Source organism: Rousettus aegyptiacus, unplaced genomic scaffold, assembly GCF_014176215.1.
Source record: "Rousettus aegyptiacus isolate mRouAeg1 unplaced genomic scaffold, mRouAeg1.p scaffold_m13_p_9, whole genome shotgun sequence".
In the NCBI taxonomy this organism is placed as follows: Eukaryota; Metazoa; Chordata; class Mammalia; order Chiroptera; family Pteropodidae; genus Rousettus; species Rousettus aegyptiacus.
Window position 1 is genome coordinate 76,721,075 of NW_023416312.1, and position 25,032 is coordinate 76,746,106.

The 25,032-nt window shown below is 37.0% G+C and overlaps 1 protein-coding gene across 9 annotated transcripts in view; it reads left to right on the forward strand.

The window, feature by feature from the left end:
* The window catches only part of GRIA3 (glutamate ionotropic receptor AMPA type subunit 3), a 346,637-nt gene extending 322,035 nt beyond the window's left edge, over nt 1–24,602 (forward strand). Inside the window, exons 16-18 of one of the 9 annotated variants that reach the window (XR_004952901.1) lie at nt 14,639–14,753; nt 17,305–19,619; nt 22,418–24,602. Coding sequence is in view for 6 of the 9 variants with exons in the window: in XM_016136089.2 (XP_015991575.1) it covers nt 187–301; nt 17,305–17,550 (361 nt within the window). In the remaining 3 variants the exon portion in view is untranslated. The other 8 variants (XR_004952902.1, XM_016136089.2, XM_016136084.2 and 5 more) reach the window with 8 other exon arrangements.
* Nucleotides 24,603–25,032: the final 430 nt, after the last annotated feature.

Below are 25,032 nucleotides of genomic sequence, written 5' to 3' on the forward strand. Positions count from 1 at the left end.
TTTTGAGCAAATGTTATCCTCCATGCCACCTTCCAATATTTAACCCTGTATTTGCTGTACAGACATTTTTATAGCTCCACGTTCTGTGAAATTTAGCCAATTTGTCCTCTTGTGCTCCTTTTTATACGTTAACGATTTCCTAAGCATTTGTGCATTTTCTTACAAGTTATGTTTTATCGTTTCAAGAAATGCTGTTAACCTGGCAGTATTAAAACTGAATGAGCAAGGCCTCTTGGACAAATTGAAAAACAAATGGTGGTACGACAAAGGAGAGTGCGGCAGCGGGGGCGGTGACTCCAAGGTCAGCCTCAATGTCACCACAACCGGGTACCCTTAGTGACGAGTAATCGGCAAGACTGTTATCTCATTATTGAGGAGAGAGCACAAGACTCACACATAAAATAGAATGACTGGCAGCTTTGGGAATTAGAAAGACTTCAGGGCACTGCCTACATTTTTTATCTAACTTGGGTCTCTTCTTAAACTCCAGACAGAGGCTCCCTATCCATACCTCTTTCCTCCCCTCACACTCCAGACTGGTTGCCTTATGAAGGCTATGGTATGGGTTTCACTGACCTAGGCTTTCAAAAGCCCAAGGTTTTCTTTAAGACTGCTCCTGCCTGCCTCAGTTGAGTGGTATGAGAAATCAGATCCATCTATTAAAAAGTCAATTACAGCCTTTTTTCCCCTGAGGCATGATGTTGCTCACAGAGGTTGGTTGATTGATTAGAGTTGGCTTCTTCAATTATGTGTTTAAGTGATGAGATGTTTTTCTCTGTATGTGATGGCCTATTTAAGCTAGCCCCACTTAACTTGAAAACCAAAGAACAAGCTTAATTTCAAGTTAAATAGAGCCTTTCTTTAATAGGCCACCCCATACAGACCTTACAAAGACATTTTGTATATTTAAACAACTACGTCGCCTAACTGTGATACTCTGTTTGTATGAATACCTTATTTGGCTTCTCTTTAGCCATGTTCTTGATTCAGGTAGGTCAAATTGTTATCCAGGTTACCATCGTGAGAAAACTCATCTTACTTGGCATTCCTTTGGCTCCTTAATGCTTTCAGAGCTTGTAAGAATGACTAGCCTTCATCCAAGCAACAAGAAATAGGAGCAAGTTCAGAAGCCATGATGCCAAGTGATGGAAGGGCACATTGGGTAAGTACAGGAGAGGGCCTGAAACAGAATCCTCCATGGCCTACAGGGCATGAGAATTATATTGAAGCATGTAAGATCAGCTCTTGCACAACCAAGAATCCATGTGCATCTTAAGCTGAAGAACAGTGTTTCCCAACCACAAACCAACAGACAGGCAAGTCAAAACTTTTCTCCTTCAGAAACAATGGTTATACCTCTGCTCCTCTCTTTCCCTCTCTATTTCTCAGGATCATGACAGAAAAGTTAGTTTGCCAGTCTATAGTACAATATGGTTTTGGAAACACTGGTACAGAGAACTTTCAAAGAAAGTTGAAGAACAACTTTCTTCAGCACATAATCTTACAAAGCATTGACAAGGTCTTTTATTGTAAAACCTTGGTTAACCAGAACTCGCTCAACCAGTACCACAACTAACTGAATTTACCACCCCCACCTCAGTACTCCACATTGATGAGGAAGCAGCAATAGTACAAAAGAGAAGACTGCACGAAATTGATCTTTTTTTAAATCACTTGCCAAGAGATGACCTGTGGTTAGATCACATTCAGCTCTGTCTCTTATATCTTCTCTCCATCTGGATTGAACCTCAAATATTAGAAAATGTTTCCCTGAGGTGAGAAAGTGGATACAAGCGTTTTGAGAAAAAAAAATAGTATTAGCCAAGGATGAAACAAAATGAATATTCTTATTAAAAATTCTATTTATCCCTCACGGATTCCAATTAATCAGGTTTTACTATGTGTCAAAAAGCAATAACTTCCTTTTCCACCCCTGTGAACTAGTGACATTGATAGTTTAGCCATGTTTTTGGCTCATTTGATGTTTGCAATGGTTAACCTGATGCCTAGAGTATTTAGCATTTTTTTCTTGGTCTTTTTCTCATATTAATAGTAGGCCACAGAGGACCTAATTATATCACTGAAGTGAGTTGCAGAATGAAAATTGAGCTGGATCGGATACATTGCTCTGAGGAAGTCATCATTTATATACAACATGGTTAAAAAGGAGCCATGGACTGTATCAAGATGACTCTAAAAAATCCACAAGATGCAAAGTGCCCAGAAGTTTTCAAATAACCAAATATTTGATGTTACATAAACAAAAAATATATATATCTGTACACATTTGGCTGATTTTTTCCTTTTCATCCAGATGTTTTGGTGTCATGAAGACCCCCTAAAACATTAAACCAGCTATTTACTAACACAACCAGCAATCAAGCTTTTTTTTCTTCATCTGATAGTCCTGCAAAGTTATCAAGTAACTTTATTGCCAGCCTATGACTTCCAGATTCTCTTATTTTTGATACGCAAATAGAAAAATATTTCAGTAGATACTAAATGTTTTCAACTCCTTTGACCATAGTGCTACCTTTCAGGTAGCTTTCAAATTACTTTTTTCAGTCATTTCTGCAGCCAATCTTTTGAAATAAGTCAACCCCTTCCTCAACTATGTAAGATAGTATGATCAGTGCTGTATATCCAACTATTGCTTATTCCATTTCTGGATTACCAAGGAGCTTATTTTGATTTTCTTCCTTCTTGCTACCTGCTATTTTCTGAGAGTGAGGGAGAAAAGAGGCAAGAGATGAACCTGACTCTGTTTTACCACTATTTAATGGTGATACCAAAAACAAATCAATGGAGAAGGTAAAAAAAGCAGTGAAACCTCACTTATTTGAAGTCCTGTAATTTATAATCTGTAATAAACTGGACAGGGATCAGTCTATAATCTAACTTTATATTATCACGGATGTGGCAAAGAGAGGTTTGTTAAGCAAATGGAGAGTTTAGACTAGATCGTGAGTTGAATTTTTCTTTAAGAGAACAAACCTTTTTCAAATGTTGGAAGCATTTAATAGACATACTCATTATAAATCTACCTGCTAAAGTAGGGTTCACGTAGACCTCCACTAAGGCAAAGTCTTATAATAGTAAGTTTGAATTACAAAATAAACTTAAAGTAATAAAACTGTCATTCTTCACATAGATTTTGTAATTCAGGACTTTCTCATTCAAACAATCCCTCCTCTGTTAGTCCAAATAGTGAGGTTGAACTGTATTAGTAAAATAGCTTGAGAATTACACGTCATTATTGTATCCCCATCTCCAGTTAACTTGACAATTGACTGTTGAATATACCATCACCTCATAGAGAAAGTGAGACCCAGAGATGGTAGTGACTTTGAAAAGGTCACACAGCTAATGCCGTCACAAATTTCTGCAGACTTTCAGGGTCACCTCTTGTGATAATATTACAGACAGCAATTTATTACATCTGCCTAGCCAATGAGCAATGTGAATCTGATTGCATGTGATATATTTCCATAAAAAATTAGCTTCATTCTCAACTACCTTGGTTACAAGGCAAATGGCATATTTAAGCCATTCCAGCCCTCGGTACTGATTACTAAAAATGACAGTAATCACAAAGCCTGACATTTATGAGTGCTTTTACTTTTGCAAAAACGCTTTCACATCCATTAACTCTGAAACCAGGAGAGGGAGAGGAATCTGTAATACTTATCACTCTATCTGTCTCCTGCAACCTTTAAGTGATGATAAATGGGCAATTATGTTAAATTGTTGACTTTTCCCCCCCGGCAAGAGACATTACATATTCCAAGCCTATTATCAAAAAGTTGCTATTCTATGGAAGGAACAAGCAACTTTTCAGGCTGGTTTAAATGTGCACGTGCTTTAACTAATGAAATAGATTTTTATTTTATTTTATTTTCTGAATACAAGGAATTAAAACAAGGTCAGCCTTGACGTAGCCCCTGAACCAGACCTACAGGCTAAAAGTAAAACACTGCTTGGTTTTACAGATATCCTAAACCTGAGCTAATAGAGCCTAAATGAATTAGACTTGATCCTTCCTTTATGGACTGTAAATTCACAGGTAAAAATCATGGAAATTAGAGGTGTGGTTTGGGAATTTTTAACCTGAAAATCACCCTTTTGTGTTAGTGCTATATTACAATGTGTGTGTAAATGCAGTAATTAAGAGCCAGTAGGTCTTTTCAGTGGTAAACCCAAATCATCAGGGGTGTGTGACACAGCCAGTAAAAGTCTGTCTCTGTAAATCACAATAGAATGAGGATTTAGCTGCTGAATTACCACATGAGCACAGCAACCTCCCTTCATAGCTGCCTGTCACCCCAAACTTTCAAATTCTCTTGATCCCCCCACCACCACCCTGCTTCATTCCCTTAGTTTTGGGTAAAGGGAACCAGCTTAGCTTTCCCTATGTAGCCCAACTTTATTAGAGGGAGTCTGGTCAGTGAAACGAGCTATTTGTTACTGGTGTGACAGGCATTACAAACCCTACCTAACCTAATCCTAGAATTTTCTTTATTTTAGTTCTATCCAGAGATTTAAATAGACTTCCAGTGTCCATATTTTCTGAGCTGAAAATTAGCAAACTTTGTGTGCTTTTAGGAATATTGAATCAGAATGTTTAAATGGGACCATTCTGAACCCCTTGACTGCAATGAGAGTTGTAATATAGGTGCCTTAACTTGCAAGGCATATCGGGAAGTAAGGAATGAGAATGGAATATGCAGTTAAATTTCCATTAATTAAATAAATTGTTGAGTGATCATTATAATTTATAAAATATTGATAGAGAAATGCAGTTTTATTATCTTCAAATATGTATAGGGACTAGATTAAACTAGTCAATGTAATGCTAGGAAAGAACTTAGAGAACTTGTTTTAATAAATTCAAAACGTAGCTTGCAATTAAAATTTGCTATTTCCTTTAAAAGCACATAAGTACCTAAAAACAGTTTGTTCTCTTAAGAGATTCAAACATATTTCTCCTCCTTATCATTAGCAATCTTTTTAAAATCCCATATATTTGCTTAGCAAGTCTTCTATTCAAAAAAAGTAAAAAGTTATACTTTAGGACAGCCCATTTCCAAATGCCCTCAGCTTCCTATTCCATGGTACATAGATGAATGAGGTGATACTGTGTTTCCCATATGTATAAATGAGATCCTCAGTTTTGTGTGTATTTCTTCTTCTTCCATGTATGTCTACAATTCTCTTCTCCTATGCTACCATCTCTTAACACTTCTCTTCCACACCCAGAATTCTTTGACATTCTTGGGCCTTGAATAATGGATGTGAATCTGCATCTGTCTTTTACCTGCAACAAGATGGACCTTTTATTGGCAGGAGCCACCCCTAAAGGTAGACATTTTGGATACCCAGAATTAAGATGGATCCCAATGACTCTTTATTGACACTATTACGTGTGTAGGCAAGAATCATTACAGATCGATGGCATTTCCTGGGTCTTAGAAGAAGTTCCTGTATATCACCAAGACTGGTTTGGGATTAAAGAGTAGGGTGAGTATATTATGCTCTTAATTGGTTTGCATGTCTCAGTGCTGGTGCTGCTTCCTGGAAGTATGAAGAGCCTGTCAGTTTTCTTTTCTTGTAGTGACTAAATTTGCTCCTTAAACCTATTCAGGTCTTTCTCCCAAGGGCAAACTCTCACTTTCTCTCATGTGGCTACTTCAAGCAAGGGACTTCTTACCTTAAGAACTGAACCAATCCAGTAGCTTCCTAAACCATTGATTTTGCCAGTTGGTGTTAAAGAATAAATTCTACCACCAGAAAAAAATGTAATCAAAAAAAACCATTTTTTAATTAACCCATTTTAGTAATTTATTTAATTGACTGTGTAGCCTTAATATGGTTTTTATGATTAAGACATGATTTTATGTCTTTAGTGTTATCCTGATAACTTAAATGTGTTTCTTATTGACAAAAAAAAAATGAGCAAATGTCCAACACCAGGGCTACCGAAAGAGCAGCAAGAGTGAAAAGCCTGAAGGTAAGAATGCCATTATACAATTGCCAAGAAGAAAGACACTGTTGTTGTGGCAGAGTAAAATGGTATATGTCTATGTCCTTTATGCCCCTTTAAGACAAAATCATTTGGTTTCCTTTCATTTAGAGAGAAATTTATAGAACCATAATCTCTGACAAGCAGGACAGCCTGGGGGAAAGAAGCATGAAAGATTTGAAATGATTAAAATACATCCAATGTAGGTGGGAGCTGAAGTTGATGGAGCAGGGTGGGGGCAGACTTTTTTATGGAGAACAATTGAAATTTATTCCTTTTCGACTTTCTAGATAGTGGTATAGCATTTGGCCCTTGGCATTCAAAGCAAATCCCCATTGGTCCACTTTGGTAAAAGTGTGGTTCAAGTACAAGATTCACTTTAAAGTGTAATTTAATCTGGCCTCGAAGCAGATATTTCTCAAAATATAGACCTAAAGCAAAAGTATACTATACAATTTAAAAAATAAAGAGAGACAGAATGAGAGGAAGATACTAACACTACCAGTGTGTCCTATCTAGCATCACTGCTGGAAATGCAGATAAGTGAATGCTAGAACGCTTGCTGGAAGAGGACTGTATGTGCCCTAGCATGGCAACCAGTAGTCAGCTTTCAGATCTGATATATAGACTTCATTTGTTGCAATCTATTGGAATATAAGCTAAACCAATCATATTTATATGGGTCATGGTCAAAGGAGGGCTATTGGAGAAAAAAAGAGGATGCTGGCACCCACCAAACTAAACTCTCAATGAATATTTTGCCTAGGGTCAGGGGAATAAACTAGATGTCTTCAAAAGCACTTGTCATCTCAGTTTTTGGTAAAGATCAGTTTCTGCCTGTCCTCTCAGTATCCCTCTCTTTCTTGGTGCCATTAGGATAATTCTAAAGAAAACACATTTATACATAGCAAAACCCATCCAAATTTGATAGTTTGAAATTTTAATAGATCTTAAAAGTTTTTAAGACAATCATATTAATTATGTATATGAGAAAGTATCTGCAGCCACATTTTAACTAAAACTGGCTTCTCCAGAAGTTTAGTATCTTCCCAGAGCTTCTTTTTTTTTGTCAGGACAAATTGAGTAAGAAGTCTTCCCAGACAAATTGGGTTGTGTGAGAAATACCACAACCAATATTGGTTTTGGATTCCTGTTCTAGAGGGAAAAGTTGGACAAAGGTCCAATTTGGCAGAAATCCACCAGTGACATTCACAACTTGTAGAATCACAGGGTCTACTGCTTTGAACTTGAGAAGTTATCATTTGGAACTGCACTAGCTTTACCCACATATCTACAAGTGACTTCTGAGGCTGCTTCTCTAGTATTAATGTTCATCAATAGGTTTCAATCATTACCATTCTTAGGCCTTTAGTAAAATGATTCACAGCTTTCAACTCCTAATGTTATATGCATGCATTATCAAATTTGCTTTGTGCTTGAATTATGATCTATTAGCAAGCAGTTAAATAGGCTTGAGCTACCTTTGTGAACTACATAGATAGAAATACTCTCTCAGAGGGAACTTCTAGCAGCTAAGCCCTACATAACTCTGCAAATAATTGTAGCTGCCCCTTTGAAATGAGGGTCACCTGGGTGGCTGGAGTCCAGTAATGCCAACAGTCATATGTGCATTCTCCCCAGTTATGGAGAAAGCTCAGGCTTTCACCAAAGGTAGAATTGAAATAACTTAAACTTTCATTATTCTAGAATCTTGCATCCCGAAACCCCCGTGAAAAGAAATGGGTGGAGATTTTTTAAAAGGGCTCCAGACACTAGTGTAGTCTAGGGCCTATTTTGAACTGCCACAGCCTGCAACAGCTACTATATGGAGAGGTAAATTCTTTAATTACATATATCCCAAGGTAACATATAGAAAAGAACTAATAGAGTACTTTTTTTTCATCCATCAAAGAATCTTCTCTTGCTTGGTCATCAATTAACTTCAACTTAATGAATCAAGACCTACCTAGGCAGAGATGTGTACTGTTGCCTATCCTTACAGCAGGTCTTTGAATAACATTGTTTCATTCAACATCATTTCATTATAACAATAAGATACTGTAGAACTTAACTCTTATTTGTGTCAATTAGATTTTGGTAAAATTGTTTTCATTATATGTCATTTCATTAAAGTCGCAGAACCTATTGACAATATTAAGTGAGGACTTACAGTACATAATTGTGATTTCCAGAGCAATGCTAGGAGTTCTCCAGAAAAAGCTAGAAAAACAAGTGAGCTATTGGGAAAAGTGACTTGTCATCATTAAAACCTGAAATAACTTCAGTAAAAAAAAAAAAGCTGGCAAAACAGAGGATGGCTGTCCCTCCTTCACTGGGCCAAAGATAGTTCTAAAGAGTTTCAAAAAAATCACTAGGTATGAAGAAGCAACTGTTAGTAACTTGGAATGAGGTTGGATAAGGCATAAGGTGAGGGTAAGACTTCCAGCTTAGGTTTTGATAAGTTTCCATTTTCATCATCCAGATAATGTGTTGTTAGATCAGGTTTCTAATTAACTATGCAAATACACCATCTTTACTCATATATTTCTTTTACCTCTTTGCAATCAATCTCCTTGCCTTTCTCTATAACCTACATATTTACACATATATATCTCTCTCCTAAGGGTACTATTGAATATCTTATGGCTACATTAATTAAACGTACATTTGCTCTTTAATTGTTCCTGCTCAGAAAGGAGAAGTGGAACCATTTAGAGCAGAATATATCCCACAGTCTCTCAGATGAACGAATCATACTACATCATAAGTTCCTATATTTTTCAGGCCAGAGCCATATCCATGCACAAGTTTTTATCTCAACCCTTCCAGGTTCACCATTTAGAGAAATCAACTTGGTCATTAATTCACAAGGCCATTTTTTCTTTTTTCCATTGGAGAAACTCAACACCCTTACACTACCTTCTCCACATTTCTTTGTTCATAAGAAAAAATCAAATATGGCTCTTATTTTAGGTCTATTCTGAAATTAAAATTGAAAAATAAATTAGACAGTTCTTTTGAAATATATCAAAAATTTTAGTTACTAAAAAAAACAGTTCCTACTTTCTCTGAGGAAAAAAATCTTATCCTTAAACTGTCTCTATATATAATGGCCATCATTAAGATAACATTGAACTTTGAAATAGCTGATTGGGATATCACAGAAATGAGCTAGGAACCCAAACAACTGCCACCTGTTGCTGGATGTCTTGAATTAGTGAGCACAGTCCTCTGTTGCTGAGTTATTGCCAGGCATGGCACAGATAAGCAGAAATTTTTATCATCCAGTTATGTTCTCTTTAAAAATTTAACTTGTTTTTAAGGCATTATGAATTACATTACTACCCCTATGGAAAAAAAATAGACACCACTCTATGACTGTTTCCTACCCTCAGCAATCATCATCCTGCCCCAGGTCAGCACTACCTTTCCATATTTTTTAAATGATTATCTAATTCACATCTAATCAACAATCCATATACATTTTTATGACTTAGGTACAGTAAACCATTTTCTTCTTAGGGGAACTCTTTTCCCCTTGAAAGTTTTTAAAGAAAATGGAACAAAAAGAATTGGAGTTTGTAAACATTTATTCTTTGTTTCATTTCCATTCTCTCAGATAACTGTGTATTTTAACATAGAATGTTACTCAAACTTCTAGGTATGCTGTTCCCATGGTGGAATTTCAGGTACCAGTTAGGAAAATATTTTTCGACAAGGGGATATTCTCAGACCCCCTGAAATTACATTACAAAGCTCTCCTGTTCTCTCCCTAAGCCTGCCACCCCATGCCTTTGTCTTAGGAGTGATCTACTCAGCAAAAAGTTAATAATCAGCCCTTCAGAGGAAGGAATGCTTAACTAATTTCCATGTTAGGAATCTGACTTACTTTGTTTAATTCTTTCTGTTCTCTATTGATGTGAGCACAATAAATATTTCTGACTTGTAATTCTCTTAGGTACCAGTTAAGGGCCTGTAGTAATTGCTCTGAAACATTACCCTAGAGACATTTTGCTACACCACAATGACAGGCTCCAGCTGCAAGGTATGCCCTTGCTAAGTTGATAGTTATTTGGAATATGGTGGTCCCCCAAAAAAATTATTATGAACATCTGAGCCTGAAGAACAAAATAAAGAGAACTGCTACCTTATGTTTGTTCCATTGGAGAATGCACAGTATAGAGTTGGATATATATTAATTTGTCTTCTGGACTGCCCAATAGTCTGTTGTGAAAGCTTGAGCATATTGCTTAAATTATCTGTACTTCAATTTATTAACTTTTAGAGACCATAAATTGACTTTCTTAGGGTGATCATTAAACTTGACCAATAATAATAGTTATTATAATAATTACATGAAGTACTAGGCGAAAAAAACAAAATGCTAAAAGACAATTATCTATTCAACAAATACTTGTTGAAAGAACTATTATTCTAAGTGAGGATACAAATACATAAACCATGGTCTCTGCCCTTGAAAAGAACACTGTGGTGGAAGTTACAAAACATGAGCATAAATAATAAGGCAAAATGAAGGAGGGAAAGAAAATGTTGGAGCAGTGAGTCAAAATGGCTTCATGGAGAAAGAGACATTTAAAATGACCAAATGCCCACATAATTCTACTTCTTTTAAAATACCAAATTGTGTGTGTGTTTGTGCATGTGTGTGTTGGGGGAAGTGCATCAATAGATTTGGTTAATTTGGATCAGGCTGGGCAATATATCCAGTAAGGTAAAGTAAGAGAGAAAATTACATCAGTTTTTCTCTGCCATATTGGGAATGTATTCTACCCCACAGCAACATACTGTTCTAGGAGATTTGGCCTTCACTTTCTTTTCTGGGCATCTATCCTAACCTTGTTAAGTAGTATTATCTGTGATTTCCGATTACAGTTTTATGCTCCTTGGCTGTGCTGATGCTTGAAATGTTTGTTTTTCTCCTTCGTTTTTATTTAGACATTCCCAAACACACATCGGGTCCCTTCCAGATTTCATAAGCCCTGTGATTTTTTTTTCCAATCAAAGACTAAACTTCTAAGAGTATCTCATTTGTCAGATCTTTCTACAGTCCTAGAGCATTAAATGAGGTCTAGATACTCTAAGGCAGGACTTTTCAACCTCAGTACAATTGACATTTGGAGCTCTGTTGTTGGGGGCTGTCCTATGAATAGTAGGCTGTTTAGCAGAATCCCTGGCCTCTACCTTCTAGATGCTGGTAGAATTCCCCCACCTAGCTGTGAAATGAAAAATGACTCTAGACATTGCCAAATATCTCCTGGAGGACAAAATCATCCCCAATTGAAAATCACTGCTCTAGGGAACCTCCATTGTAACTATGAAGTCCATGAGAGTGGAGACCAGGTACCAGTCAGTCTGCCGAAGCCACTGGATGGCCTAAGGCAGGAATAGGACATTTATCAGAGTAAGATGCTAAATTACCAACATACTAAGCCTGAGTTTTGGAAATAGTGGATGGTGACAGCCCAGAATGAGCCTGGCACAAGAAAAGCCTTCCTTCCTCCAAAACCAATGCTTCTCAAACTTTTTTGTGCCAGGATCCCTTTGCACACTTAAAAATTATAGGTAACTCTCCAAAAACATTTTGTTTAGGTATGTTATATCTATTAATATTTAGGATATTAGAAATTAAAATGGAAGAGTTTTAAAAGAATTCGTTAGTTCATTTTAAAAATAAACTGAATATGTTAACATGAATAACATACTTTTTATGAAAAATAACTATATTTTTCCAAAACAAAAATAAATTAGCATGGAGTGCCATTGTCCTACATTTTTGCAAATATTTTTAATATCTGGCTTAATATATGAGAATAGGATTCTCATTTCTGCTGCTTTATTCAATCCTTTGTGATAGTATCATATAGCCTCCAGGAAACTCCATTGTACATCATTAGTGAATAAGAAAGAGAAGGGCAAAGATGTCTTAGTATTGTTATAAAAGTAGTTTTGACCTCACAGACCCTTTGAGGAAAGATTTCAGGGATCCTCCAAGGGTTCTTGGGCCATACTTTGAGAACCACTGCTCTAAACTAACATCACACTTTTATCAACCTAGTTCTTTTAAGGGTTGACAACCTTCTTTAAAACCCAGGATTTTTAGAGAAAGATCTCTATTTGGACCTTAGTGTGAGTGCCTTTAATCAGACTGCCCTGTTCTTGAGTCTAGTAAAAGAAGCTGTACTGAAGAAATTGAATGGAGTAATTCGAAGAACATAGTACCTTGAGGGAGGACAGGGGCTGGTAAGGGCTTAGTCAGAGAGTAGCATGAGGACACTGGGCCTTTCGCAATAAAAAAAGAAGCAGCACAGAAAGGAGGAAGGAAATGCTTTGTACTTTTTCTTGTGGTCCTGATGGAATTAGTAACCCATATGCCATTGGAAACCATCTTCCCTACAGTCTGAGCTAACTGCCAGAATCCTGAGCCTGGGTGCCAGTAAGGCATAGCACTGGAGTGAGGTGGTGGTGATAAAACTTAAAATAGAGGGGAAAGAGAAAGAGAAGGGAACTAGACAGTGGGAATCAGGCAGTTCAAATGGTGATTTGGCCTATCTGCCCTTTAAAAGTCTAAGACTTAACTTTCACTGCCAATAATATCTTTAAAAGACTCAAAGTTTTGAATATCTTTTGTTGCTTTGCATTCTAAGCAACTCTGCTTGGCATTTAAGAAACCTGAGGCTCTGAGCATTGATTGAAGGAATTTGTTTAAGGTATAAAAGGACTTCAATTTCCTGGTGAGACACAAAATGCAGATATTCTGACTGCCAAGCCCTGCACTAAGAAAGTGGCACCTCCCTGATACTAAAGGTTTATAGTTTTTCAAATCTCGAGTACTCTGAAATTGCATATTATTTTAAAATTATGATACATTTCTTAGAATAGCTGAAGATGAGATGATTCCTCTGCTCTCAACAGCAAAGTGGGGAAGAAAGAAAATAGACTTTGGGGACTTGGTCTGATAGAGGCCAGATCTCTGTGACTATAAGAAGTCTTGTCAGTGACAGATATGTTGGTGAGTGTACCTTGTACAAAATAAGCGAAGAAATTCTGTGGCATGTTCATAGTTACATGAATGTGTCTGTTTTCCTCCTTGTAAACTGGTGGCATTCAAAATAATATGCACTAGTATTGGCAATATTGTTCACATGAATCTGGACACACTGTAGTTTATTGCTTCATAATAGAATTATGCCACCCTTTATATATAATGCATTTTTTTATTTTTATTTTTCAATTAAAATGACATTCAATATTATTTCATATTAGTTTCATGTATATAACATAGTAGTTAGAAATTTATATAACTTACAAAATGACCCCCCAGTCTAGTACCAACTTGGCACTATACATGGTTATTACATATTATTCACTGTATTTCTTAGGTTATACTTCACATCCCTGTAGCTATTTTGTAACTACCAATTTGTACTTCTCAATTCCTTTTCCTTTTTTACCCATTCCTCCTTCATTTTTTATCTAAAGTTATTAGAGATACTTTATTTAAATGTCATTAGATGTCTAGAAAGATGACAGGGTAAAGGTCATTATTCCCATTTTATAGCTGAAGAAGGAATCTTTATCATAGGACAAGTAGGGATTCTTGCACTTGCCAAGTGGCTTCTACTATAGTTTTTATGCTTTAAGGGGTAGAAGACTAGGGAGAAGTGGCTGGCCTCCTGGGGATGTATTAGTCTCTCAGTTAAAGAAGTCTTACCTTCCTGGAACAGCTTACTTAAACTGTTCCTCTACAGTGCTAACCACAGAGGCAGTCAGTTTGCCATTTTAGGTCATGCCCTATTAATAATTTATTTTTAAACAATCTCATTCACCCTCTGGTGATCTAAGCTGACCACAGACATATGACCATCTCAGAGAGACAGCCAGTCAGTAACTCAAAAAACAATCCACAGGCCAGTTCTCACACTCTTGAAAGTATTCCTCTTATCCAAAACACAGAGGTCTACATTATACCTTTAATACTAAGAACAGGACATGCATAGGAATTCAATTTGTGAGTAAAGACATGTTTGGAATACAGTTTTTTTTCTGAAATCATTTTCAGTTTGGCAACATATTTCTGTGATAAAGGACAATTAATCAAAAGGCTTGTTATTCATGCAGCATCTATTTTCTATTCTGTTTGTATTCATCCTTTTGTCTAGTTTCACAGAGGGGAATGATTCCCCTTCTGACCCAGTCTTCTTCCCCACTCCTCCATACAACTTGTTTTCTGTCTGGAAGTTCAACAAGACACCCAGTTATATCAAACCTAACACACTTCTGTCACAAAACTACCTCAAGCTGCCGCCAACGACTCTCATTTAAGGGGACACGCTCCTCTGAGGAGTGCCTTTTTTCTATCCTCATTATTTAACAGTGTGTGCCGATTACTCAAAGCGATATGGGCAGGCCCTGGTAAATATAGCGTTGTTGTAGTGTTAACTTTTTATAAGGTAATGCTCAGGTTGCCTGCAGTGTCTAAAATTACTCTGTGGCCAGGGCCCCCTGCTTTATCGCTTTCTATAGTTTTAAAGTAGTTTGAAGCTTGAATAACATAAAATAACATAATATAATGTTATTTATGTTATTTCCCACGTGAAGAACGCCTGTAAACCTTGCAGTATTGAAACTCAGTGAACAAGGCATCTTAGACAAGCTGAAAAACAAATGGTGGTACGATAAGGGGGAATGTGGAGCCAAGGACTCCGGGAGTAAGGTCAGTCGCTGAAGGTCTTTTTGTACTGATTAGCAATCACATTTTGAACCACTGTTTATTTTCTACCTTAAAACAGCTTTCCTTCCCAACACACACTTCCTGACACAGTGAGACCCCTTTATAACACCAGTGCTAAAGGAATAAGGCAAACACCTGCCTCAGAGGTCTGGCATGTGACATCAATCATTGACTCTAAAAAGCTATTGTTATGATTAAGAAACTCAACCTGGCCCACTGCATTTCCAAGGCTGTAAAATAAGGAGCTGTGCTATAAGGGGGTTTTACTGTATTTCACTTTTCCAAAGTTCAAAGAGAAAATATAACAACAAGAAAATCCAGTTGTGACAGTACTTTTTCTTAAGCGTTTATGTATCAGAGACTTTGTAGTTGTAAATACCTTTTGTTATTAATATATTGTGTTAATCCCATCTGAAAACAATCAAAGAAATAAATAACAAAGACTGGTCTCTGTAAGCAGAATGGTTAGCCTCCTCCTAGCTGCTGTTATATTGAGTTCAGCAACTATTTGGATTTCGAATCTCATTAAGTCTGTCACACTCCTCTCTTCCAAAGGTGTCATTTGAATCTCTGTATGTAATACTTTTTAAATTTAGTTGCATGTTCCTTAAAAATAAACATTGTCAGAATAACCATCACATTGATAAGCATGAAACACTCTTCCCCGCCTCCTTCCTGCCCCCCTTTGCTCCCTAAGAAAGTTATTTTTAGTTTCAGTTTTTTTACCTTTCTTTTTTTTCAACTAATATTGTGGTATCAGTTAATTCATTTCATGAAATGCCACTCATTTTCCCTGTGCAGTGAACTATTTTGCTACTGGTTTTCTATATCCCATGATAGAGAACTCTATGAAACAAATACATGGAACTTGAAACTGTTCTTGTTACTACAACTTATATGGCTTATGTCAAAGGACACTTTCCCCATCAATTATTACATAAATATAAAAATCTCATGGCAGAGGAAGGGTTACCAGAAATTGGTCCACTTCCTAATGGACTGTGGAACGTCCTTGCAGATAGCTTCATCGGCTACCTTAAGGAAATAATCCATTGTTCCATAAGAGAAAGAAATTCTTACCACTTGTCTAGCTAAATGTAATTTATCCTAAAAGAGTGACTACTTGCTGTATTGAAGTAGACATGAGGCACAGACATATCCCATTTCCCAAACATGTGATTCAATTCCAATTGGCCTTTTTATTAAGGTACAGTACTGACTTCTATGAAAATAATATCAGGACGTGGTCATATCGTCGTAACATTTAATTCTTTAAATGATACCAGGACTAGCTGAACCACAGAGTGTTGAGTGTCAGCAATGGCCATCATCAGCTCACTTATGTTATCATTTGAATAAGATTCTCAATTCATTGACTTAATTATTTGGGTATTCCATTTGATTGCATTCAGTAGCAAAATGGTTACATTCCCTCTAAAAAGACTACAAAATGCTATTTTATTTTATTTTTCAAAGAAAGGCTCCTGGCCTTTGGTGTGTCCTACCTCAAGGTAGGACTCAAGGCACCAATCTTTTTCTTTTCATGGTTCAGTAGTCGAGTTTTTGCTTTTTCATACAAGCAGATAGCTTAGTCAGATTTGCAGTTTGACCTGAAAGTCACTGACCGTCTTCCTCAATTTTTCCCCTATTTTGAATAGAAAGAAGATTAAGTGTAATATTTTTTTAATTATTCACTACATTCCTTGGAGTAGAAACTAAAAATTAGCTGGACTTTTTAAAATCATCAGCCTCCTGGAAAAGCCTTCTGATTTGTATGGAGCCAATTCATGACCCAATGGGTCCTCCTGACAGTTTTCTTAAATTCTCAAGAAGATGGAATGGAGCCAATTCTTTGTGGTGCACTCTTGTTCCAGCAGCACAAAGACTTGCTACCCTGAGGATGAGCACTTAACAACCAGTCCCCCACAGGAGCAATTCCTCAGCCACTGGGGCAAAGGAGAGAGTTAATCTTTTTTAAACAAACCCTTATTAAGTAACTTCCCAGATAAGAATATGAGGAACCTCTAATATTCTCACCTGGTATCTCAAACATAGTTATTAACAAGTTTGTCACACGGGAGAAAGAGGTGTTGCGGGGCAGAGAGGGGAAAGAGTGCTTCAAGTTCCCAAATGCAAAGTGTTACATTTATAGAGATTATGTCGCAGCTCAACTCTGGCAAATGGCATTTTTTGAGACTAACAAAAGAATAAATTGTGCTTGTGTTTACACTTTTGCTACCATGTTCAAGTGCTGTTTTATTTAGTTGTTGACACTATTTTGAGGTCCTGAAGGATTTAAGGAATCAAAATAAAGGAACATATAGGTGAGGACCACAACTGTCAACAGAAGCACAATCTACCATCTTGCTGGCCACTATGAAACATCAGTCAGTTGCCAGAGTTAAGTCATAACACTTACATCAATGTTTAGTTATCTTACAACTTAGAAATATCCTATACTGTTGTAATGTATTATAATGTTCTATTGCTTTTGTTTTCCCCAAGAACTAATCACATTGTTCATTTCTCTTAGGACAAGACCAGCGCTCTGAGCCTGAGCAATGTGGCAGGAGTTTTCTATATACTTGTCGGAGGTCTGGGGCTGGCCATGATGGTGGCTTTGATAGAATTCTGTTACAAATCACGGGCAGAGTCCAAACGCATGAAACTTACAAAGAACACCCAAAACTTTAAGCCTGCTCCTGCCACCAACACTCAAAATTACGCTACATACAGAGAAGGCTACAACGTGTATGGAACAGAGAGTGTTAAGATCTAGGGGTACGGTTAAGGTTTAATAAACTAATCAGCCTTATATTACTGTATGTTAATCTCTTGTTTCTTAGTTTTGTTTGTCTCAAGCATTGTCTGTTCTTTGCAACTATTTGATTCCTTGAAAACAATAATTGGTTGTGCTTTCTTGTCAGGCAGTGCTGCTTTCTTAATAGCATAGCTGTAATTAAATTGTGGTCTGTGCACCAAAAGGAAAAAAAATTCTCTAGAGCAGCACTGTTCAATAGACATATTTTCAAGTCATGTATTTGAATCACATATGTAATTTTAAATGCTCTAGTAGCCACATTTTTTAAAGTAACAAGTGAAATTAATTTAATGATATATTTTATTTAACCCAATATATCCAAGATTTCCTTTCAACATTTTCTCAATATAAAAATGAATGCAACATTTTACATACTTTTCTTTATACTAAGTCTTAAAATCTAGAGTGTATTTTATACTCATAGCACATCTCAGTTTGTACTAGCTTCATGTCAAGTGTTTAATTGTTAAATGCAGCTAGTGACTACCATATTGGACAGTGCAGCTCTAGAGAAAGCAGCTGCTCTGGAACTGATGTGAATATGAGGACTAGAAATGGGGCACTGCCATCTTGAGAAATGCAGTGCTTCCATAGCAGAGAAGTGGTTCTCTTAAGTGAAAGCCTGAGACAATTTCCTTGATCTTTGAGTTCTTTTGTTGTCCCTTTCTTGGAACTAATATTCAGGCAAATATCTCCCAAAGTACAGTCTAGGTTCCTTGCTACTGGCTTCCCCAGATTCATACTTAAATGAACCTGATGCCACTTTGACTCTAGCAGCTATAGCCAACACCCTCCCCCGCCACCACCAATAACTCAGATGTGTTCAACGGAAAGCTAAAATTAGGATAACCATTCATTCTGGGAGTATTTAAAAATATATAGTCTTTTTACCTTCAAGTGCATCTGTCGTCATTAATACATATATCTGAAGTGGAACAGAACATTGAGCACCTTCATAGCCCTTATTTTAGATGGTACATTTTTGACCTGATGAGTCAATGTCAATGTGCTTGAATTTCTACAACTGCATTTATTTGTGTTTTGATCTTATATTTCATGTTGTGGACTAAATTTAGCCAATTTTAAGTAACATTTTATTTAAATAAATCATTTCTCTTCATGATGGAAAACATTATCTTGTTTGATAAAGTTGCTTGTTGTTCTTTTCTGCTGCAGACTGCAACTTTTTGCCACAACATATTCAATACACTGAACTAACACACTAACAAAGTGTTCCCATTGTATTGTTGAATGTACAATACATGAATTCATCTATAATTAGCACTGTTTGCATGCAAGCATTTAACGTTCCTATGTGCTTAAAATATTTTATTCTTGAGTAGATTATATAGGCCCATTACATTTGGGGCACATCACTTGCTTTTTCATAGGACAATACACAAGTAATTTCGGCCTAGCTTAATTATCCCAAATTCTGAGATACTGGCATCCAAAGCAATAATACATAATAAATCTGCATAGTTTTCCAAGTGCTCACACATCTATTGCCCCATTTGAGGTAATGAGTCAGAAAATAACTAAGATACAGCCACATCAAGTGACTCACTCAAAGCAACACAACTAGGAAGTGGAAGTTCTGGGACTAAAACTCAGCCATTCTTCCTCCTATAGATGTATTCTTCATTAAACCATGCTGCCTCTAACCATTCATGGCCTGGTAGTCCCCATGAACCTTGAAATCCCAACAGGATCCTATCAAACAGAGAGTGGATCCTGAGTTTATGTCAGACTCATTTACAAAAAAAACAAAGTTTTTAGGGACTGGCTTTACCAAGTCTCCATATGTCTCACTTATGCACTCGACATGAGATTATATATTTGATCACTCCTACTTTCCCAACAAAGAATCTTTCTGAAACAGAAGAGTATCAAGGCTCAAGATCACACAGCCTCCAGACCCTTTTTATTACCAGCCATTCCATCTGAGAATCTAGATGCCTACTCTCCAACTACTATCGCCTCTTGTTAAAGCCTCAGAGCAGTGCTTCTCAAATGTCAGTGTACATGTAAGTCACCAGAGCATTTATAAAAGCACAGATTTTAATTCAGCAGGTCTGGGATGGGGCCTGAGAGTCTACATTTTTCACAAGCTCCCATGTCATGTTGATGCTGTTGGTCAAGGGAGTGATAATACTCTAGAGAAAAGAGGGAACAAAAAGAGAGATAATAGATGAAGGAAGGGAAAAAGGAAGGAAGGAAGGAAGGAAGGAAGGAAGGAAGGAAGGAAGGAAGGAAGGAAGGAAGGAAGGAAGGAAGGAAAAGAAAGAAATAGGGATCAGCAAATCTTTGGGCAGAATGTCGCAGTCCTAAAGTAGAGGCCCAGGAAATCAAACCTGGAGAAAGTGCCTTAGAAATCAATGGGACACAACTTCTGGATCTGGCTTTCTTTTAGTCATCTTTGTTGATTCATTTTGTGAAGCTAAATTCAGGATAATTAAAACAAAAAATCATATTTTAATGGACATCGATCCCAATGTGATTACAACCCAGTTAGCTGGCACCTTGGCAACCATCACTAGAATGAAAAGAAAACCTGGAAAACACCTCTGCAAACAAATCTGTCCTCCAAATCTGTGTGATGTCTACAGACAAGAAATAAAGAAAAAGAGCTCAGAGGATGCCGGAAAAAAAACCTTACATGTGCCAGTCAAGAGGCACAAAGCAAGCTGAGCAAGAAATAGAAACCTCTCTGCTGTCTTCAGCCAGTTTGGTGATATAATGTTAGGGGAATGTTGATTAAGTAAAGAGTGAACTCTTCATCCATACATCTTTTATTTTCCCAAGAAGTTCTAGAATGTCTCTCAGTGACTTCAAATTTGTTACCTAGTTATTAGGCTTCCAGATTGATGAGCTAGCCTAGATCTGTCAGGGTCTACTCATGGGCACCGAGATGGAGAAGCACTCCGAGATTTCACTTTTCTTACTAATTATCAGAGCAGGCCTTGGGAATTTATGGTACCAGTAATTCTTCAGGAACAAAAACTACTCAAGGGCAAATTACCTGCAAAAATATAATCCAGGTGAAAACTGCTTAATAAAAGCCATTTTGAAAGAGGAGCATTTATATAATGAGAGTAGAGTCAGGATTATTAGACTCATTGCAGGAACACATGCCTCAGCCTCAGATCCAGTACCCACTAGGAATCAGACAGCCTCTTGACTACCTAATGCCCCTCTGGGTTACTGATCTACCACTGAAAGTGTGGCCTCCAAGCATGCCTTGGTAGGTGACTGACTGCCAAGTATTCCAGATTCACTGCACCCTAGGGTTGACTCCGCTATTTGTTTTAAGAAATTCTTTCTAATTTTTTCATTGCTGTTCAGAACTACTTCTGGCTTCTTTGGTTTCTTAAACAATAGTTTTGAAGTCCTTCTCATTTTAAATACCTCAAGATGCTGAAGTGAAGGAAAAAGATTCCCATTTTTCCTTTAAGACAGTTGCGTTTAATCTTCCTAGAAAATATTAACTTTGTTCATGCAGCCCATTTTCAAAGTCATCAATTTTCCTTCTGCAGCCTATGCATAAACATTCTTCCTGGGAACATTTTCCTACTTAAAGACTTCATCTTATGTGAAATAGAAAACACATTCTGGATAACTGAAATGGTGGTGTTCTTTGTCCTCAGAGAACTTACCTCAGTAATGATATTTCATCTATCCCCATTTAAAAGCAGGAAACAGAGGCATTGAGATATTAGGTGGCTTTCCCAAAGTTATGCAGCTAGGTAATGGCATGCTATGGCCAATGGGAGGGTGAGGAAGGGACTTTGATCTTTCTGCCATAGACAAATTTCTCCAAGCTTCTGAGACAGATGTAACTCGGGACTCTGGACAAATCCTAAGGAAGAGGTTTACCCACTTCCATGTTAGTCTTATACTGCTCTCTTTGGGAATTTTGGCCTTTGGGTGCATCTTTGACATTCTTTTTACAGATACTTTTATTCCAGGGCCAGTGGTAAAAAATGATTATGTCATTTCTTTGGGATAAAGTTCATTGTTAGCTCAGTAGAAAAAGTAGTGTCCCATTAACATAGAGAGAGAGGATGGAGAGGAAGGATGTGAGCTTGAAGAGAATACAGAAAAGTGGCCTTAAGTTTTCAGAGTCAGGGAAAAATAAAACCGCTGCACTAGTTAATGCCTCCAAGAGGAAAACTATATCCACATTTCAGTCAGGCCCACAATATCAGGGCATAAACTCCAAACATGCCAAGTCCCTTCATGGGTATCACTGTCCTGGCCTTTTCCTGGAATGTGCTCTCTCTTTAAAATTTCTGTGTCATTTTTATACTTTAATAACTAAGGTTGTAGGTATTAGGAGAAACAAGCTGACACTTTTTTGGCAATGAGCAGCAAATTTTCTTCTCACAGCAAATGGAGTTCAATCAAGCAAGCCATAAAACATTGTTTACCTTCTGTCCCAGGTAAACAGTCCTTGATCACAGGTTCTGCAATCAGAATACACTCTGCAGTGTAGTTATCCTGAATATCTATATTTGAATGCTACTAAGACTTTCTAGTATACCTACATCCTAAGTGATTAATGTCTTGAGTTAGATTTCATGCAAACCTGTATAATGAATAGTAGAGAAGGAACCTAATTTTACCTAATACAAATCATTTGCATTGGGTGAAAGAATTTAAACATACCTGGTTGCTTAAAGCCAGTCAAATTGGGTACAGTCCCAGAGATGCCAATTTAAGAAAACAGCCATGGTTTTTGTCAAAGATAGACTGAGCCATAATAAACTTCTCAATTCCCTATAAAAAGCCCATTCGAGTTTAAATTTCCCCCTTGCCTTTGCAGATCCCTTCCCACTAGAGGCATGTGACAAACGGAATCACCGAAAACGTGGCTGCTTCAAGGATCCTGAGCCAGATTTCACTCTCCTTGGTGTCGGGCATGACACGAACATTGCTGATGGTGCAATGACCTTTCAATAGGAAAAACTGATTTTTTTTTTCCTTCAGTGCCTTATGGAACACTCTGAGACTCACAACAATGCAAACTATCATTGAAATCTTTTTGCTTTGCTTGAAATAAAAATATTAAAATAAAAACCAACAAAAAATAGACATGCAAGATTCCAGTATGTGAAAAAAAAACTTATCAAAAAAGTCAATTCAACAAAAGCCATTCTTTGATATTACTACAGAGTATACACACATTCTTTAGCGTGCACACACACACACACACACACACACATATGTTTAAAATTCCAGTTCAACAAATAGGTCCATCTTAGTTAAAATAATTCTTCTTGACTTAAAAAAAATCTTTGATTCCCTGTGTTTGGGAAGACAGACTGGCATTTCTTCTAGCATCTGCTGAACAGATATTTTTGGTATTTCCTGTTGGTGGTAATGTTCTGTGTACCCTATTTCCTTTCAGTATTGCCGAAATGTGTATATCTTTAGACTGTAAATGCAGCACTTAAGAAAATTCAACACTTTAGAAAAGGGACTAAACAGTGACTTCTCTGTGTCCTTGAAATGGTTTTGTGAAAATACTTTGAGAACATCCTACGCAATGAAGGGATTAACAGAGCTTTCGAAACTGACTTTCATGTGTAGCGAGGGACTGGGCACTATCAGGCATACCTCTCGGTGCTTTCCTAAAACGGATCCCAGGGCTTTCCAAGAAGCCTGGAATTTAAGCTCACAGGTCTGTTTTTCTTGCTTCAGTGTGCATTTTAAGTCAATATAGCTGAGTGTTTAGCATTGAGGTAAAGGAAATGCTGCCTATACTCCCAAAGGTGTTCAGAATATCTTTCTCAGAAACAACACTGTGTTTAGCTCTGCTTTCTCTGCTAAGTATGCCTTTCAAGTGTACACCACGGAGACCAGGACTGTGTTGCAAAGTGGGCCAATGGGTTCAGACCACAGTTCTCAATTTGACTTTACTCTTGCTAGGTCTGTCTTACCAGCTGTTGCCTGTTACTGCCCGCAGCTCTCCATCAGACTGCATGCGTCCTTTTCTAGTTTGCAAAGGCTAAGAAGCATTCCTAAATCTACTGTTAAACTGAGGGCCTCAGCATCACTCCCTGGTCCTTACTTGGGACTGTCTCTTTAGTGACTCTCACAGAAGATCACTCCACTGCTCAATGGACTATCAAGTAATTAACTGTGTACCTGCCATTAATATCATCAGAACAGTCAGAAGAAATAATCTCCGCTCATTAATTACCTCCTAAATAACGACATATGCTTTCTGTAGTTCAGTAGTTTGCTTTCATCAATGACATGCATTGGGAAGTTTCCAGACTATAAAAACTAGCTTGAATTCATTTCCCAAGTATGACCTTTAGATGCTTAGTTGAGTCACTGCATATTTACTCTTGTCTTTGGAAAAAAAAGTTTCATCCAATGAAATGTTTCCAGAAAAGTGTAATATAAACTTTCATTCCAAAAAGTGTATCAAATCTTGAATGGTATGAAACAACAACAAAAAAAATCTGTTGTGTTTTTGTTTTGTTTTGTTTTCATGAAACTGTGATTTTCAACTTCTGAATGCTACTATAATGTGCCAGCATAGAAAGCTAATGCTATACGAATATGAAGTTGTATAAAACGAACCAACCTACCTACACACAAACATTTTCATAGGCACTATATAACAAGAAATGTACGTATATTGACACAAATCAGTTTTTCAGAGAGGAAATTTCACTGGGAATGGAGAAGCAGGTAAATTGGTTTGTTATTTTTTAAAAACTTGCATGTTTAAAAAAACATTGATTGCTTCAAATTTCTGCTACTAACTTCAAGCTATGGGAGTTTGGCAGTAGTCACTTGAGGATTTTTTTTCCCAATTCTTTTATTTTTGTTGTTAAAACTGTACTTCAGTGAGTGTAAAAATTGCCAAGCAGACTAATGGCTAAAAAAGTGTAAACTGCATGTGTGGGCATAAATTACAAAGCCTCATTGCCATGAGGTAGTATTGTACAAAGTTTTAATACATTTTGTAAATAAAATTGTAAAGAAAGAATTCTGGGTTTTTTTGCTTTGTTTAAAATTTACTTAGATGCAAGTGTCATAAAGTAATTATTCACTAATTTACTTCCCACCAGAAGCTTTGCCAATGATGTAACAGTCATCTTACTAGTGATTTTCACAAAGGATTATGCCTCTCCCTACCCCAACTACAACCATAGTCATATTCAGACCTCTTCAACTAAATAGAACTATACCACCAAGATCTTAGATTACATTTGTCACAACCACCAACAGTGAGATGGTATCCATAAACAGCAAGAAGCATAAACTCAGTTCATAAATAAAGCAGGAAGAGTTTGGCTTCAGGTCCTTTCATTCCCGTTTTTTTGTCTCCTATACCCTTTGGGACCTCAAAACACTTTCAATTCCTTTCCCACATTACTACAAAGTGTATATGTTCTAGTGCTCTTAGTTAACAGGCTAAGT